This window comes from Bombyx mori, chromosome 8 (genome assembly GCF_030269925.1).
Source record: "Bombyx mori chromosome 8, ASM3026992v2".
Classification (NCBI taxonomy): domain Eukaryota; kingdom Metazoa; phylum Arthropoda; class Insecta; order Lepidoptera; family Bombycidae; genus Bombyx; species Bombyx mori.
In genome coordinates, this window is record NC_085114.1 from 9,579,665 (window position 1) to 9,600,427 (window position 20,763).

The 20,763-nt window shown below is 35.1% G+C and overlaps 1 protein-coding gene across 9 annotated transcripts in view; it reads right to left on the minus strand.

Annotated features, from left to right (window-relative positions):
* The window catches only part of LOC101740157 (uncharacterized), a 68,901-nt gene extending 48,138 nt beyond the window's left edge, over positions 1-20,763 (minus strand). The window contains exons 1-2 of one of the 9 annotated variants that reach the window (XM_062669744.1): positions 15,009-15,160; positions 9,568-9,980 (exon numbers count right to left, since the gene is read on the minus strand). In XM_062669744.1, the coding sequence (XP_062525728.1) occupies positions 9,568-9,676 (109 nt within the window). In that variant the 5' untranslated portion in view covers positions 9,677-9,980; positions 15,009-15,160. Of the gene's footprint in view, positions 1-9,567; positions 10,040-14,919; positions 15,161-20,331 lie in introns of those variants that run through there. The other 8 variants (XM_062669745.1, XM_062669743.1, XM_012695507.4 and 5 more) reach the window with 8 other exon arrangements.

The window sequence follows — 20,763 nt, forward strand, 5'->3', positions numbered from 1 at the left end:
GCGATAATTTAGTTTTAATGAGTATAAATTGAACGTACATGTTTTACGATTGTGTTTATTAAGTATAAGGTGGAAGGACGTCTTGTGATCCGGTAGGTATGGGTAAGTACCACTAACTTGCCTATTTCTGCCGTGAAGCATTAATGCGTTTCTTCGCAAAAAAACCTTTAAGTAGATAGGAATAATGTCTGAGGAGTATTATGTAATGTATATAATGTAGAAGTAATGTATTTTATACATAAAGCGATTTAAAGCTATTGTATATGAAGAGGATGAACAAGCTCACCGGTTACCTGGTGTTTAAAGTTTACAGGAAGTTCATAGACATCACATTTTTTTTTATTGCTTAGATGGGTGGACGACCTCACAACCCACCTGGTGTTAAGTGGTTACTGGAGCCCACAGACATTTACAACGCAAATGCGCCACCCATCTTGAGATATATTGTCTAAGGTCTCAGTATAGTTACAACGGCTGCCCCACCCTTCAAGCCGAAACGCATTACTGCTTCACGGCAGAAATAGGCGGGGTGGTGGTATCTACCCGTGCGGACTCACAGGAGGTCCTACCACCAGTAAAAAAGTGTGCTAGCGGCAATCACATTGTAAAGTCGGCGGGTTCCGGTAGCCACTTAATATAACCTACACCTTGGACTCGTTCACTCATCTAGTGACGTCTTATCTAAAATATATGACATATTGATCGTTGCTGTAAGAGAGGTACCTATGTACTTACCTAGTCGACAGACGTGTAGATGCGGCGTCGTTATCATTTCATTTCTATCTTGTGTGTCAGGTTCGAGCCTATAGAAATAGCCCTCCATATTATTAGGTGTGTCACTTACCTATAACAAAAAATATTTTATTGATTTTAGGCGAACTTATTATTATGCATATATTACTTTATATTATTTTATTCAAAATTATTTTACATATAAAAGCAAATAGTTTGGGGGAGGGGGGTTTATGTGAGCTTGTACGGAATGACTCTACCATCCACACCGTGATTGCCACAAAACAATGAAGTGTTCTCGTTTGAGATCTAGGACAGCATTTATACAATACAATTGAGACTTTAACCTCATACCGTACAATTGGGTGGAAACACACACAATGTAATAATGTCTACGGACATCTTTAAGATCATATTTGGGAAAACATAATTTTCTAAATTCACGTCACAGTTTAATAGTTTACATGATGTTTTAATTTTGCCTTAATTTTGTCAACATCTCAATGTATTCTAGTTTTTGTATATTACTTTTAATATTTCATAAATTTCCGGGATGAAATGATCTTTGTGCTTCTTTAAATTTGGACATAACAATCATGATGAAGGGCTGAATCATCCTTGTTTCGCTTTAACCCTTCCGATCCATTGTTCGCTAAAATTTTATCGAATTGCTTAATGTTTTAAATTAGTCGATGAATTGTGTCTATATCTTTTTTATAATGACGTAACTGGGTGAACAAGCTCACGTCACATCTGCTGGTAATTAGTTAGCAAAATTTCTAGGCTACATAACATATACGCCTCTTAAGGGTGATGGTAAAGATTATATAAAATGCAATGTTCCCTATTCATGCTGGCTTATACGCTATACCATGCGTAACGTTCTTAGAACTGAAATTCTTTAGTAAGAGTCTCTTTTTAAAACACTGAATATTTTATGTTTATTCATAGCATTCACAATAATTAGCCTGTTCTATAACTTCATATAATTATGTATATACACTTTAACAATATTAATATTTACAGGCAAGACAGTAAAAGGTGAATCCCTTAAATTACCAGTTAAATGCTCTAGTGCATGTAAATTGTTATGCAATTGATAAGACATTTCTATTGTTCTGGTTCTTCGGATGTGGATTTAGCATTGATGTTTTAGGAAGCTTATAGCCCATACTGCTACATGCTCATACGTTACCTAGCTACTGGAGTCCGTAAAGTGAATGTCGACCCTTATCTTGAGACATGAGGCTGTAGATTCAATTACTTATATCCTATAACCGCTCTCCTATCCAATAAGCCCGAACGTGTATTTTTACAATTGATTCCCAGAAGGAATGAGCCGTATGATGGGAAAACAAAAAATATAATGTTTGCAGAACATTCTGTTGAATATTAGTGAATATTGTAATCGCGTCGCAGTCATAACAACCACAACTTTTGTGACAAAATGTTTGTAGTCATGATGAAATAACAAATGGTTAATTGATCTGTAATTTAATTATGTATGCAGCTAATGAGTAATCATCGTCAATTTCCAATGATGAATGAATGTTTATATTACTTAGATACGCACATGTATAATAAAATATCAAGCCAAGACACAACACGTAATCATATTTATGAGCAGAATAATGATCGAATATTCTACTGTTAGCATAATTGTGGTAAATAAATGCACCTGCAATTACATCCATTTTATGATCAAAATTTCGATGAATTTTATTAATGAACGTTGAGTGTTTATAATCATTAACCATTTCTATGGTTTCGCAATAAATAATTTTAAAAAACGGAACCCTTGTATCTTCGTCTCATTCGTCTGTGTGTCACGGTTTTAAAGCGTTAAAACTATTTCAATAAAATGTTAAAAACTATGTAGCACTATACAGTAGTATATTCATATTATGCAAAAAAGAAAAGCAATTAGATGTGGTACTTAACTTATAAAAGTATTGTGTATCCTTAGAAAGTTTTTATAAAACATAATATTATATGTGTAAGCGCGGATCTATTCGCCCTTTTTTTATTTCAATCAAGATCAAATTTGTAACGCCACTTTTGTGGAAAATTATTCAAACCTCGACGAAGATTCAAATCGAACCTAAATTTTAATCATTCAAGTCTTTCTTCTTCTTTTAATTCATTGTCTAATATAGTATGTACAATGCATCACCACACATCGATATAAAACACTTCACATTTTATTTAACATAAATAAATAATATATAACGCCCTAATATTTAAATATAGAAGTATTTCCGGTTAGGTGAAAATTATGAAAATTAATTGAGATTATAGAATTTAAAATAACCAGTATATGTTTAGTTTTTTATTTTTTATTACTTAATACTTACATACTTAATTTACAAATTTCGTAGAAACGACGCAGGTTTAATTGTTACTTTATAGGATTTGACGGAATCTAACTACTAGCTTAAGAAAACAAGTGAATTAATTGTATATAACATACATTTCATACGTACCAGTATTGCCATGAAAAAAAAACAAATAGGGAAGATAGTTGACTCTTATCTAACACAGAATCCTCTTATCGTGAAGATGAAAACAAAAATTAGTTTTTCCATGTTCTTTCTGCGTACAAGGAAATATAAACTTCAATATCTAATTTTGGGTTATTAGACGCTCCTTAGCGGATCTTTTTGCAAGAGTGTGAGAAAAATTAGCTGAATGTGGCCTCTCAGGTTCTTCCAAATAGGCCTTTGTAGTTATTTCACATCACTTATATGCGTGTTCTACTATTTGATTTCAGTTTTGCCTTAAAATATATTTGTACATATTTGTCTTTAAAAATATATATGGTTGTATGATACATGTTCGTTACAAACATACAAACAAAATAAATCTACTACAGGTTACGAAAACTGTAGAAACAACAGAAATTGAAAAACTGTATTTTGTGAGATCAAACCGTAGAAAGGTTACGAAAACTGTAGAAACAACAGAGATTGAAAAACTGTATTTTGTGAGATTAAACTGTAGAAAGGTTACGAAAACTGTAGAAACAACAGAGATTGAAAAACTGTATTTTGTGAGATTAAGCCGTAGAAAGGTTACGAAAACTGTAGAAACAACAGAAATTGAAAAACTGTATTTTGTGAGATTAAACCGTAGAAAGGTTACGAAAACTGTAGAAACAACAGATATTGAATAACTGTATTTTGTGAGATTAAACCATAGAAAGGTTACGAAAACTGTAGAAACAACAGAAATTGAAAAACTGTATTTTGTGAGATCAAACCGTAGAAAGGTTACGAAAACTGTAGAAACAACAGAGATTGAAAAACTGTATTTTGTGAGATTAAACTGTAGAAAGGTTACGAAAACTGTAGAAACAACAGAGATTGAAAAACTGTATTTTGTGAGATTAAGCCGTAGAAAGGTTACGAAAACTGTAGAAACAACAGAAATTGAAAAACTGTATTTTGTGAGATTAAACCGTAGAAAGGTTACGAAAACTGTAGAAACAACAGATATTGAATAACTGTATTTTGTGAGATTAAACCATAGAAAGGTTACGAAAACTGTAGAAACAACAGAGATTGAATAACTGTATTTTGTGAGATTAAACCGTAGAAAGGTTACGAAAACTGTAGAAACAACAGAAATTGAAAAACTATATTCTGTGAGATTCAACCGTAGAAGTGGTTTTAATTATGTATACGACTTGTGTAAACCGAAGGAATATAATTCTAAAATATTGTTTCAACACAATTCTATTGTGTTTTTCTTGAAGACGCAAAAACATTTACATGTAATGGGAACAAGTGAAATATTAAGATTTCATTGTGTTAGTTACATCATAATCTCAATAACAAAAAAATTTAAAATGTTTTTATACGAATCTTTAAATATCCTTTATAAAACTTGAATTGTACCTGTATTTATATTATTTTCATGAAATAAACTTTGCTCGCGACCTTCTAATCGCACAGTGTGTTCAAGGCTTAGGTATTATTTTCTATAAATACCTTAGTCTAGTGTAAATAAGACATGGCACGGAACAAAAATACATTTCCCGTTTTCGTATGATACACATTAATTTCGTACGGGCAAGCGGAATGGACCTGTAGCCATATTTATTATTAACACGTAATGAATGAAATTGTTAGTATTTATTTTAAGGAAAATGAAGCAATAAATGGGTGTGTAGACCCGAGGATCAGTGGAATGGATTATTGCGAGCGACCTATTTCCAACCTGGACGATTGTGGGCTGATGATGATGATGAAACTGTGAGCTTCATAAAAATCCAAGGGACTGTGTAGTAAGTAGGTCTGCATAAAAAAATTATCTTTGAAATGTCATTTGTGAAATGTCAGTCATGTTGGCTGCTAGAATTGCCACGCTTGGCCTGCGGGCTGGTGATCGCAGTGTGCTGTTATGAGCTTGGAGAACGCTGCTGCCTATTTTCTGGATTATCCCTTTGTATAGTCTTACGACACCCGCAGGAAGAGAAGGGGAAGAGTTCGAGGTTGATACTAGACGCGGGCTTGCTACCAATAATAATAGGGGTTAAAGTATGAAATTGCTGTTTTATTGTAATAGGTATTTCGAATTGATATAGAACCTTCATGGTTTGAGATTTTTGAGTGAAACTTTTTTCAAATAGTACCACCTATGAGGTTCTTCTTTTAAAAACTGCAGCATTCGATTATCAACTTTCAGTTGTTTTTTTTATTCAGCTTAGACAAGAAAGGTTTTTGAATACGAGTTTCAACGCGGAACTAACGCTGCAGAACCAGCTCGCAATATCAATGTTGCGCTTGGAGAGGGGACTGCTAATGAACGCGCCGTGCGATTTTGGTTTAAACGCTTTCGTGATAAAAAATATGATTTGAAGAACGAACCACGTGGAAGACCGCCCCACATGTGAATAACAATGAATTGAAAGAGACGGTGGAAGCCGATCCGAGCCAAACTACCCAGGAATTAGCGACATGGCTTAACGTTACTAACAATATTGACTCATTTGCGTCAAATCAATGAAATATAAAATATGAAAAACGGGTGCCTCATGATTTGACTGATCTGCAGAAAGAAACGCGTTGAATCAATACAGAAATGAAGGAATATTGGATCGAATTGTGACATGTGACGAAAAGTGGATTCTTTACGATAACCGTAAGCGAAAAATGCTATAGCTGGCCCCAGGTCCAACGCCGCAACAGTGTCCTAAAGCAAAGCTTACCAATAAAAAGGTAATGCTAACAGTTTGGTGGTCTCAGCATATCTTTCTCCGATCTGGTCAAGCAATAACGGCAGTGAAACAGCCCCGACTCATGAATCGATCTTCACCATTATTGCTCCATGATAACGCGAGACCTCATACAGCACGAGAAACCGTTTTAACTCTACAGGAACTACAATTAGGAACCTTTCGTCACCCTCCGTATTCGCCAGATCTTGCTCCAACGGACTACCATTTTTTTCGTGATTTGGACAATTTTGTACGTGTTTTCTTCCCAGGAGAAAAAGTTTTCTTCCCAGGAGGCAGTTCAAAATGCTTTCATATAGTTTGTAAAATCTAGATCACCAGAGTTCTATCGCAAAGGCATACATGACCGTCCTATTAAATAGCAGCAATGTATACATAATAATGGTAGATATTTTGATTAAATAAATATGTTAAATGGGAGAGAAAAAAAGGAATTTGAATTTTTCCGCACAAATCGGCAATTTTCATACCTTAACCCCTAATATGTTGATTATAATAATTTTTATACGAATGAACGAAATAGTGAAATACGGTTTTTTCTTCCATCAACTATTTTCTATTGTCTATTATCAAACGATTTTACATTTTTTGTGTAGTAGCGTCGAGCGTTTCTTGGTCTAGGTTAAGAAAAAACACATAGTTAAAAGAATTCTGGTCAAAGAAAGTGAAGTTTTCTATTCGTATGTAGTATTAAAGCATAAAGATAGAATGAAAAGCCGCGGTATCGATCTAATGTAAACAGACATGTTGTTATTTTTATCTAAGCTATTACTGCGTTCTCAGGAAGCCTTGACACAATCTTTGAACTAAAAACTCGTTGAATTCCTCATGTAAAATGTAATTATCTAAACAATCGAAATTTCAATTATAAAATTACATTAGCATTCTAACTAGTTTTCCATTTAGTTTTTGTACATTGAAGTATATTTGAAAAATCCAATTTATGTCCCTTAAACAATATTCATTTTCATCTTTAAGGATTCCAATTATACAAAAAAGCATTAATACTCTCACTTCATGTTTTAATCAATTTCCAATAACTGGTGGAAACGTGCTTTAAAAGAATCCAGGTAACATTCTCTTTTGTAGAGATTTGCCTCTGGTATATGAACTGGGCAGATTGAAATTGAATTCCCTTTGTTTGAACAGACGTTTTCAATTAAAATGGCTGTCCCATGTGACATTTCATGTTGTTTGACTGTGAGGGTTCCCGCTAGAAGTGGCGTGGTTTTCTCTTCAGAGCTTTAGAGTAAATAAAACTTTTTCTATTGCTTATTATTACCGGCTTCCGAGCAAATTAATTGCACTCAAACGATGTGAAGGAGACAACCTCATCTTTAAAATGTTTTATCTCAAAAAAAAACATGCGACTTTATTTTATTGATTAATGAAAATGAATATAGATAGGTATGTATGTGTTTTTCTTTTCATTGACTCTAGGCGTAGCAACAACGTATTATGTGAAACACTCTTTAAGCTAAATTTATTCAAAAATGCATGCGCATAATTTGAAACTTACGTAATTAATTAATAATTAGTTTTAATTAGTTATGTAACATGAAGTGTGAAAATTTTAATTCAAACTACTTCAACTCGAATCTCGGAACAAAAATTACCTACTGTGGAAATAGAAACATGGCTTTTTCGGAATGATGACGGAAACATGATTTTTTCGGTTTTTTAAAATAATTATATTGAAACGGGTTTGTGGTGTAACTGGAATGCATTAAGGCAGCCATTTTAATATTTAGACTGAATTTAAAAAACAAAATAAGACATGTACCAAGAATCTATAAGACCGAATGATGTGAGGATATTTTTTATGAAGAATGAAAGAGATTAGTACCGAGATTACCGTTATAACGGACAGAGTGGGATAAAAATAGTTGGAGAAAGAACAAAACCTTAAAAAGATCCTATGAAAAGGGTTGACACTTGTTCATTTTCTCAATGATCATCCTACCTACTTCTGTCAACCTTAGAAGACCTATCAGTTCTGGCTGAGCCATTGCTCGCCCACCTGACCTGGTGAAACTGGAAAGGCCTCCGGGCCAACAGTAATCTTTCAATCATAAAAAAAAGACCTATCAACCAACCTTAGAAATTCGGACACCAATAGTAAAAAACTAATTAGTTGCTAGTTCAAAATAAGAGCCATCAGTGTTTTTAATTAATTTGTCAAGCTTGCACAAGTATTACGAGTATAAATATCTTCTATTGAAGCTTTACCATGGGAACCCTAATATTTCGTAACGTTGTGACCTACATTGCTAGTGTTCTATATTATAGTTCCAAGGGAATCAATTCAAATGTAGGTATAGAATCGGTTACTGCAGATCAAATTGGAATAATTTCATTGCTTTCGCTTTCCATTTAAAAAAATGATATACCTTAATAAAAATCTTTTAGGTACGGATTCTAAATTGTTGAAAACAACCATCCGAAATTATAATTTTGAAACATATTTAAATCTTTTTTAAATTCAATGAATTTTGTACATGATTAACTAATACGATTTTTAAATTGAGCAGTTTAAAATGATAAGTATTTTAGAACTTCGAATTTAATGTTATACCAAAGGTCTAATAGCACTTAATAAACGATATCTGTCTTTTATTTTATCACACTCATAAAAACATCCAGGTTATGCGTCTCCTAGCATTAAATTATCTTTGAAAATTAGACTTTAAGCTAAAAAGCGGTTTCTTAAAAATCTTGAATGGTTTTAAAATTTTAAGAATTTTTTGTGGCCTGATTCCCCGGTTAAGATAATCTTAGATGATTGGTCTACGCAGATCAAATAAATATGTTATGTAGTATGCAATCATGCCGGGACTTTTTTGACTCAGATTCGAACAAATATATTGCACTTATCTAACAGATGCTTACTAACGACTCCATAATCAAATAAAAATCAAACAGGTTAACTTCGTAATCAACGGCTATACGGCAGAATGTCCCGGGACAGTCACATTTTTCGAATGCTTCAACCTCATGTCTCAAGATGACTGGCTTATTCATTTCATTCATTTTTATGGGCCCAAGTATCAGCCCAATTATCTACGGACCTACAGCAAATTAAGAAAAGAAAAACAAATAAACATTTTTCTACAAGTTGTACTATTTCACAACACAGACATTCCATATTTAAATTATACACTAAAAAGCTCTAAGTCGGTCCCCAAAGGGCAGCACAACTTTGCAAAACTTCCCGACGAGCCTTTTCTAATATTATCCTGGCGTCTACAGTAGAATCGATAGCCTTTCCTGTGCCACCGTCTAGACGGACATATATTTAAGTATCTGTAATAAAGCCTTTAAGCCTATAGGTATAGAGCTGTGACGATGCAATATTGCACTGTCGCTTTGAAGTTTTTCGCACTAACGAAATCGTGTGCTAATTATAAAATCAAAAGAGATGTAAACAATCTCCCGTATACGTAACGTATAGTAACGAAGATAGCGGATCCAATCTGTAATGTGTCATAGATTTGTTGACTTTAAGAACGCATTTGTGTAAATTTTGTTTAATGACCTTGAATGAGTATTTTTGATTGACAATATATATTTTTTTAACTGTGTTAGTGTTACCATCTTACCGTTTATTCGTCTATCGTAAAGCGTATCTTCCTCGTCCCACCAGGGCTGATCCTGCATCCTGCGCATCGATGGATGATCGTAATTCCCATAATATTGGAACTCCATCATACGCAATGTTATCACGAAACACTCAAGTTTCCTCTCAAGAAAATGATTGTTCACAACAACACTTCACATCAGAGTTCAAACAGACACCACGCCACTGAAGTGGTTATAGCGATACTGATTTGTAATTAAGTCTTTTTGAACCAGACACTAATGAGATAAAGCGAGCAAATTGACGCTGAATAGTATCGTTTTGGGGTCATTATTCACGTCGCGTTACCCGGTTGTTTGTTACTCGAGATAAACAATGTCTTTGAGGTGTCCATGGCTCATCTCGTTCGCCAGTATCAGTACTGAAATGTTTACTCTGCTGGAGTGAACAACCGACGACAAACAAAATCAGACGCATAAGTAAATACACCGGGGCTAAAGTCGAGATTGAAAATGGTCTGTAGATCTACAACGAAGGTTATTTTCGTCTTCGTAACCTACTTTAAAGATTTTTTGTACACACAAGAAATTTGACAATAAGGAAATGTTTGTAAATCCCAAAGGCTGTTATGATTTATGGGTCATGTACAGGGTGTGTATTTTTGGAAAATCAAGACAGGTGACACAATAACACAAAAAAAATCCCAAACGACATATTTTTGTGCTTATTGTTGCAGCGTCACAAATTGTCAACTTGAAGTTTTTATTCTTAGTTTAATAAAGGAAAGGAATGCATCTGTTTACGTCAAACGCTGTTGATGTTTCGACTCAGACTGTAGAGTTTCTACGTATTTAACATTTTCAATTTCACAATGGCTTCTTCTATTTATTGAACCGGATACTTTTGACATTTCATTACATTTATTACGGTTTATATATGGTAACGTTACGCTCCACTTAGCATTTACATGTTATATATTGTCAGTATTTGTAGAAGTGCCTGCGCTAATAAAATGAACATGTAGACTTAATGTGGTTGCGTGTTAATGTATTACATTGCTAAAAATAAAAAATAAAAAAACTATCTATAGACTATGACGTTCGTATTTAAAATGGTTTAAATCAATAAGCTTGGTGTCTACGGTCCAACACGTGTACATTTGCTACCGGACCCAATTGACGTCACAACGTGAATATCATCACCCACTTTGAGATACGATGTCGAGCTTTTTTTATGGCTTATTTGGGTAGACGAGCTGAGGCCCACCTGGTGTTAAGTGGTTACCGGCGCCCATAGACATCTACAACGTAAATGCCGCCCCTACCTTTAGACATGATTTCTAAGATCTCAGTTTTTTTACAGTACAACTGCAGCCCCGCCCCCCTTCAATCTGAAACGCATTACTGCTGCGGTAGAAATAGGCAGGACGATGGTACCTACCCGCGCGTACTCACAAGACGTCGTACTACCAGTAATTTCAATTGAATGGTGTAACGGCAGTCTCACCCTTCAAACTGCGACGCTTGACTGCTTCGCTGCAGAATTGTCAGGATAATGCTACCAAGAACACTAGAAGATAATTTAATATAATGTCTTAAAAAGTGAACATGGAACTATGCTCTAAACACGTCATTTTGAAGTCGTCGTGGCCTAACGAATAAGACGTCTGATGCATTCGCGTTGAGCGATGCACCGATGTTCGAATCTCAGGCGGGTACCAATTTTTCTAATGAAATACGTACTTAACAAATGTTCACGATTGACTTCCACGGTGAAGGAATAACATCGTGTAATAAAAATGAAACCCGCAAAATTATAATTTGCGTAATTACTGGTGGTAGGACCTCTTGTGAGTCCGCGCGGGTGGATACCACCGCCCTACCTTTTTCTGCCGTGAAGCAGTAATGCGTTTCGGTTTGAAGGGTAGGGCAGCCGTTGTAACTATACTGAGATCTTAGAACTAACATCTCAAGGTGGGTGGCGCATTTACGTTGTATATGTCTATGGGCTCCAGTAACCACTTAACACCGGGTGGGCTGTGAGCTCGTCCACCCACCTAAGCAATAAAAAATAAAAAAATCGGATCCTCCCGACCCACTAACGATGCTTTTAGGTACCTCAAGCACCGGTCATCGTTCTCATCGATTCCGACACTTGTGACGAACGGCTCAACGAGTAAATTAACCCTCAGACACAGCCCACTGAGCTTCTCACCGGATCTTCTCGGTGGGTCGCGTTTCCGATCCGGTGGTAGATTATGCGAAGCACGGCTCTTGCTAGGGTTCGTGTTAGCAACGTCATCAGGCTTGAGCCCCGTGAGCTCATCTACTACTTAGGTTTCGCTGATATAGCCTCTCAAGGCTCTAAGTTTAGATAGGAAAAAAAAACTCTAAGAATGAACATATTCGGTTTAAAAAAAACAGTTAAGCCATTTCTATTTATTAAGGAAATGCCTACGTGATGGCTACGACGTAGGCATACGGAAATGTATAAAACGCATTGTTCAACCATACTCCCGATAAAAGTAATGTAATGTAGTGACACATGTAAATTACATATGCAAAAGTAAACTTATAATTTGTAGTTTCGATAAGTAATTACGTAAACTTCCTGGTTGATGAATTAAATTATGCAACTGAAGTCAAAGCCACAAATGAAATTTACACAAATTCGATTTTTATATTTTTATCTTAAATACGTCGAAATATATATTTGAAAGTATGAAGTTTAATATACCTAGTCAGGTCATAAGTATTGTCACACAGTAAAAACTTTTCTTTTAGAATGCTGGCCACAAAAAAGTTTATTGAATTCGAATTTCGAACTGTTCATGAAAATAAAAATGTATACTTTTAGAAATTTTACTCATTTTTAAATATGTAGTGGACGCTTAAAGAAGACCGTGTTGCAGTTATTGCGTTGCATCGTTGCGGTTACGCGCCAATTCAAATTTTTAACATAGTGAAAAATTTGAATATAACCAAAAGATTCGTTTATCGTACCATCAAACGATACAATGAAGACTCTAGTGTAGATGCCAGGTCAAGAAGTGGTCGCCCTCGGTCTGTTAGGACTCCAGCAGTGATAAAAGCTGTGAAGGCGCGAATTCAAAGAAATCCCAAACGTAAGCAGAAACTGTTGGCCCTTCAGATGGGGTTAAGCAGAACTACGGTGAAAAGGGTGTTAAATGAAGACTTAGGGCTTCGGGCATATCGAAGAAAAACAGGACATCGTTTGAATGCTCGTCTAATGGACCTGAGACTGAAGAGATGACGCGCTTTGTTGAAGCGGTACGCGGGAAAAAAATATCGGGAAATTCTTTTTTCGGATGAAGAAATTTTTACCGTAGAAGATCATTTTCCATCCTCGCTCATGGTATGGTTGGGAGTTTCTTATTGGGGCTTAACAGAGGTACATTTTTGTGAGAAAGGTGTAAAAACGAATGCAGTTGTGTATCAAAATACAGTCCTGACGAACCTCGTGGAACCTGTTTCTCATACCATGTTCAATAACAGGCACTGGGTATTCAACAACAAGATTCGGCACCAGCTCATAGAGCGAAGAGCACACAAGACTGGCTGGCGGCCCGTGAAATCGACTTCATCCGGCACGAAGACTGGCCCTCCTCCAGTCCAGATTTGAATCCGTTAGATTACAAGATATGGCAACACTTGGAGGAAAAGGCGTGCTCAAAGCCTCATCCCAATTTGGAGTCACTTGGAACTTATATCTCGAGGTGGGTGACGCATTTACGTTGTAGATGTCTATGGGCTCCAGTAACCACTTAACACCAGGTGGGCTGTGAGATCGTCCATCCATCTAAGCAATAAACAAAAAAAATAAAATGGTTTTCGTTACAGTTTAAGAGTTAATATCATTAATCGAACACCGAATCTCAGATAAGCAATCGACTTAAATATTTTTTGTCTTTGCTTTTGCTTATACTGTGAGTAGAGTTGAAATTCTTAGAGAACTAAAGTTAAAATAGTCTGCTATCTACACGATTTAAAACTCAGCGAAGTCAGATTCATTATGAATTAGATGATATGATCAGAGGTCTAAGAGTCTAGTATGACGCATTAGCATTACGCGTCTCTCTCTTTCAAATGAAGGCAGAAGAGGAAGAGAAAAGAAAAATCTCTCGGAAAAATGATTAGGAGACACCGAACTCTATTAAACTCTATTTTTAACGGTAGGCAGCGGCTTGGCTCTGCCCCTGGCATTGCTGAAGTCCATGGGCGACGGTAACCACTCACCATCAGGTGGGCCGTATGCTCGCCTGCCTACAAGGGCAATAAAAAAAAAAAAAAAAAATTCAGCTCCAAAATATACTTTAATAATGAAGAAACGAAAATTTCATTAATGACTATAATGCATTTATTGTAGGAGTTTATATTTGAAGGAAATCATTAATCACACTAACCTTGAAGCCTTGAGGTAATAAAATTGAATAACATGAGCAACAGAAGAAACAGCTGTTCAAATATAACTACTATAGCTTGGTTAGTTACACAAGCTTAGAAGTTAATAGGTACTCCTCCATTTGGAGTTAATGAATGCGAGTTATTCAAAGGGCAACAAGTCCCAGAAACCTACTTACTCTGTTGGTTACAGTCTCTTGCCAATACAGAATATAATGTTTTAGTCTACTTCGGTACGGCTCATTTGATTTCAAATATGTATTTATCTCTGATTCTAGTTCTCATGTCTTTATATTACAAAATAAATATTACAAAAAAAGAAATATCATTAATTTAAAATTATTTGCGTAATATGCTAATACAACCACAGAATAGAACATATTCATGAAAATTGATTACTTGACTTGATTGATTATTGAAAATTGATGGACATTAACCGTAGGTTTGGTCCGTAAGCTCAAAGTCGCTCAGCGTGCTATAGAAAGGTGTATGCTCGGAGTTTCTTTGATGGATCGAGTCAGAAATGATGAAATTCGTAAAAGAACCAAAGTAACCGACATAGTCCTAAAGGTTAGCAAGCTGAAGTGGCAATGGGCCGGACATACGTGTCGCAGAACCGATGTCCGATGGAGCAGACGTGTTCTGGACTGGAGACCGCGTACCGGTAAACGCAGCGTTGGGCGTCCCCCTGCCCGTTGGACCGATGACTTGCGGCGATATGCTGGGAGAGATTGGATGCGGAAGGCGGAGGATCGTTCATTGTGGCGGACTATGGGAGAGGCCTACATCCAGCAGTGGAGAGATACAGGTTGATGATGATGAAAATTGATAGTATTTTACATATAAACCAAGAAAATCAGCGATATGAAACATGTGATACACTATTCAAGAAGTATCTACCTATCCACGTCTCAAGGAAATAACAATTAATTTATCATAAAACAATTATTTACATCACATCTCCGTCACCGTTTCATTTTAGTGTCATAAAAACGACAAGCACTTTAATCAGAAAACAGGAAAACAAAATCTTTGTACTCACGACGACATCCCTAATACATCTATACGCGTTTATAATATACGAAGCGATTAATCGTAGCCGATAACAAAATCGATTATTTTCTCGATAAAAAATAATCTGACCGTACCGCGTTTCGGACTGAATCGTGACAGTGACTGCTCTAAGTTGGATATACTCCGAGCCTCGGCAAACACCCCGTGACTTCGTATCTCACCCAAATATTCGCAAGTTGTTGCGACGTGATGCGCTAAATAGTTAATTCCTTATTGATAAGCCACACAAACAAAAACGAAAAAATGCGAGATAAAAATATACATTGTGTGAATAAGAACAAAGAAATGAAATACGTCACGTTAGATGTGGTAAAATTTCGTTCATATATTGTTAATTAAATTTACAATAAGAAAATATTATAATTTCACATTTCCAATTGCGAATTCGTTCACAACACATAAGTACTAACTAGTTCAATAATGTATATTTACTGAACTGCAAAAACCATACGAATTTTTAAGGATTTTTAAATCTAAAGGTTTGTGGCTAAAAGACTTTATGATACAATATTCCTTCATCGTGAAATCGTTGATCAACAAAAGCTTGAGTGAATGCTTGCTTAAAAATGTGTACTACCTCATGTTGGACCCACGGAACATTTACACACCTACTGCTAATGACTCCAAGGGGCTATACTAGCTTCACCGAATATATTTACATAATTATTATATTATATAATATTTTAATAAAACGAGACAGTTACGTCATTTCCCGTTTTAAAATTTATTCAATACCTACCTGATACTTTGATGTTTTGTAAAAAATAAACACGGAAACCATTAAGTACACGACGACAATTCTACAAGTTATAAATATTATTATATTATGTTTTCGAAAACTAGTATCGACGGATTTATTTTTCGATATAATAATCAATTTGTAACGCAGCGCGTGATAAGCGTCACGCAACTGTTTAACAGTTCCTCGTTAACTGTGAAAACGTTAAAGAATAACAGTTTGCTTCAGTAGGGCTGTGCACAATTTAATTTTAGTAGCCCAAAAAGCAGACTAGAATGCGCTGTCGCCTATAATATTGTAGTACGTATATATACGTCGATAATATTCGGGGTATAGTCATGTCTTAGCCCATTTTGTAACATATTCGCCCTAGCATCGTTTGATGCGCCACTTCTAAATATGCTTAGTATAGATACACGGCGTATTTTGAATTCGGCAAACCAAAATATGTATATTAAATAAATATATTGCAGCTTTGATTAGTTACTAAATAGGTTTGAATTTTCAATCGGACCACCTTTAAAAAAAAGCCGAATCGCTCCAATGACTTTCAATGGATACGCCTACAAAAAAACAGTATTCATTTTTTGTTTAATGTACTCATGAAAATAGACTGTTAATATCGCTAAACATAGGAAATAGACTCGTCTGTTGAAGTTGCTCGCTCGCCTGTATTAAAACGAAAACCTTCATGTTTCAAGACAAGTTTCAAGTTAATCGAATCAACCACGTGCGAATGCATAGTGATCGTGAATAAAGCAATCAGTTTTCTGCATTATATTAGATAGATACAAGTATCCGAAGGAACGCCTGGACCCTCTTTGAAATTCAGAGTAAGGGTGACATGTATTTTCAATTTTTTAAATCTCAATTTATTAATGTATTTCTTTTTCAAAAGTCACAATTGATATGCGAAATAATATTAACCAAATACAATTTTCATGTGATTAACCGATGGTTGTTTCGATTCAGAAAAATAACCTTAATTGTGCGATTTTTCACGATTCTTGAGTATTATAATTTGATTGATAAAAAAAGGCACATGTCATACTCGTAGTCTCTATGAAATTTAGCTTTTGAAAGCTTGATACCGTAAAGTTATAATTAAAAGATACTATTTAATTATTTTATAGCCGCCATCCGTCCTCTTTGTTCTTAATGCTTAACAAAATATTGTAGCTACGTATCGTAAATACGTGTTTGCAAACCACTATCACAATGCAAAGTAGGATATTAATTTTAACTTATTATTGACATTAACCGAGAAAGATGACATTAATTTACGATACACTTGACAAGAGGTTTAAAATTAATCTCCACTGCGATAGAAATATGAATCACCAAGGTTATGTATCGCTGCAGTAAAACATAATTGATTTCATAAGGCACATATACAATACGTTACCAATGTCGCTCTCATTGAAGACAATATATTATAATATGAGATATATTAACTTCGATCAATTACATCAATGGCAAAAACTGCATTAAACCAGCCTAAAGTTCAACAATATATCTACTATCGACTCGAATGTCAGAATCATAATTTTTCGTCTAATCAAAAAAAGATTAAACACGTTACAACTTTTTTATTACGCAGACGGGTGTGCTCACGGCCCACCCGGTGTTAAGTAGTTACCGAATCCTCTAGATATCACAGTGTGAAAGCTGACATCCATAAAATTGAGATATGAATTGTAATTCTCAATTGAGCAGTTTAATGATTATTCCACCTTTCAAACAGGGCGGTGGTTCAACCTTCTACAGCTACCAACGTATTTTATTTATTTATTCGTCATTTTTTATGTAATTTATTGAGAATCTATCGCGTACTATTGCTAGTGTGCTTATGGTTTAAGCCGTTGCACCTATTCCATCAGAGATGAGTTCATTTAGGTATCGCCAACAGATATACTCTCAAGAATTTCGGCTTCAATATCTTCTTTGTTTGAAGCTAATCATTCAGTTATATACGCATATATTGACTGATATACATATATGGACTAATTAGTAACAGATCGGTCGTAAAGCAGGTAGATGGCATTAAGCAGGCGGCATTGTCCCTAATATTCATGTTCTAGCTGCACTTCTTCTTATTTATGCAGGTTTATCAGGTGTTCTACCTTCATGTTATTGACAGAAAATGAAACAGACAGTCTTTTCAACGATTTTCGCGAGTCGTAGACACAATAGAAGTTCCTTTTTATTTTTATACGAATTCCATAAAAATATTTGTAAAATAAAGATTGGCGGTAGTTAGAACAATAATGAAATATTCACTAATAACAGCTTGGTACGAGTAGTCCGTTACCACGAAAATCGTAAAGTATCCGAAACGTCGGAATTTTTTGTTATTGCTCGTTTTTTTTATTGCTTAGATGGGTGGACGAGCTCACAGCCCACCCGGTGTTAAGTGGTTACTGGAGCCCATAGACATCCACAACGTAAATGCGCCACCCATCTTGAGATATAAGTTCTAAGGTCTCAAGTATAGTTACAACGGCTGCCCCACCCTTCAAACCGAAACGCATTACTGCTTCACGGCAGAAATAGGCAGGGTGGTGGTACCCACCCGCGCGGACTCACAAGAGATCCTACCACCAGTAATTACGCAAATTATAATTTTGCGGGTTTAATTTTTATTACACGATGTAGGTAGACTAACATGCACACAGTTGTTACCGTCGCTCATGGACATCAGCAATATCTAGGGCACAGCGGAAGCGACTGCCTACTATTGTAAATACAAAAATTATATTAAAACCGCGAGATTAAATCATAAAAGTAGTTTTAATTACAGACAAATAAATTAGACGTAGTGTCGTCCTTGGCCTAAAGTATAACGTTGGTATTACAATCAAAAACGCAGATACAGATTTTTCAATGTAAATACATTATTAGTACCGCCTACTCACGAACAACTTCCCCTTAACGCAGTTTCACCTTTTTTTAAATCTAGAAACAATGGAACACGTTGCATTTTCCCGGGATAAAGTGCTGCGTTAGCGTTGTGTCAGAGAGTTTAGTTAGTGTCTGATCCGGAAACTAACAGCCGATTTGTAGAGACATTCGTAGAAAAAACCACGAACCAGGGAAAACATATTTAATATAGTAGATATACCCGACGTTGCGACATCTTATTTACGACCATAAAAAGTATCCTATAACGAATTATTAAAACTATCCCAGTTTAAGGTGTATAATTTATAAAGTATAACGATGTAAAATATATTTAATTGGTGTTCGATATCGACTGACAGCTTTTTGGAAAAACTTCGTGGTTGCCTGGCGAAGTCTCTACCGCTCCGCCCGCATGCATGCCCCTCCAAGACCCACGAGTAATTAATATATTTTATAAATTATCTTTGTGAGAAATTTCGTTCAAATCTGTTTTTACGTGATTGGGTAACAAACAACCTACACACATACAAACTTTCACATTTATGGAGTTTTAGCGTAGGTTTTAGGGGCAAGTTCATTTAGTCAACGTACCTTTAAATGTGTATTACATAACGAACACGAATATTAATGTGATAGTTTAATTACCAAAAACTTTTCAATTAAATAAATTCATTACATTATGATTAAATCCCTATTTTTTCTAGAAAATAGATTATTTAACGTGTTATTAAGAATCTTGTGGTACCTGACAATGAACTTTAAGAAAAGGAATAAAAGATTACTAGAAACGTCTCATTTCGCCTGATGGTTAGTGACACTAAATCCTGTTATCACGTGTTTGGGGTTCTATTTTTCCAAAATCTAATCCAAAAAATCGATATTTTTTTAAAACTATAATAATGCGTATCTCTTTGTTTAAGGTATTCGGTATGCAGGGATTTGTACTTGATACTTGATATTTGTTATTCTGGTAACCCGAACATAAAAGAAAACCTTAGCTCGAGTTTAACTAATGTGGATCGTTTTTTTTTTTTTACTGGTCATTCGTATCGATATTAATATCATAATAATATGTGCTCAGACCAGTACCTAATAAGCTCTTGAAGACTCGTTGACAACGTTAATGGAAAACGTCACAAAAATTTATTTGCGATACAAAAAAAAAAAAACGTTTTACCTATAAATTTTCGGATTCGTTTACGTTTCGATAAGTAGTAAAAACCTACGGTATATAATAGAAATTGGTACTATTTATTCAGTTGCATGCAACCTATTTTTTAAATTGGCTTCAAATCAATGTATTGAAAGCAAACCACATCCAGGCTCCATTTCGGGTTTTTTTATTTTTTAGATCCATAGTTTGTACTGCACTACGGATCATTTAGCACACATGTTAATAAATTATAATGATTTTATCACGATCGCTTCAAGCAACACAGGTTTTGTTGAATGTTAGTAGTAATAATATATTCTTAAAACATAACGTTTTACGCACAAATCATCTTATTAACTGTCTCTTGTGCTAATTAATACTTTAAGCTTCGAATCAAAATCGTTCAGATGTCAAATAATGGGAAAATTAATACAATTTATGACAACGTAACCTATTATAATGTAAATTTTGCAATTTGAATATAACGTTTATTCTTACCTTCGTCATCTTTTCCTCCTACGCCGAGCACGAAGGCACTTCTCAAGAGGTGACCCATTCTTCAAAATTAGCTTACTATGCTGAATTTGTGCAAATCTCAAGCGTACTCCTCTAATAATTGAATAATACTTTCTACATCTAAATACAACAGAATTTTTTTTATATAATATAATAAAAACAAAAATCTACGATCACTAAAAAGTTACATAGGATAAAGATATAAAAAATTGAACCATCGATAAAATTTACCGCCCGAGTCGGTATATAAGGCAAAGCGGCTACATCTCTGCTGCAAATTGTTAAAGAATTGCGCTTTCGTAATCGGAGAAAGCTAACGGATGTAGTTTGTGTCGTTACCGCTCTAAGAATGATATGAACCGTGCGCTAACCGAAATTATAGGTAGCGTTTGAAACACGAACAGAGGAGGTAAT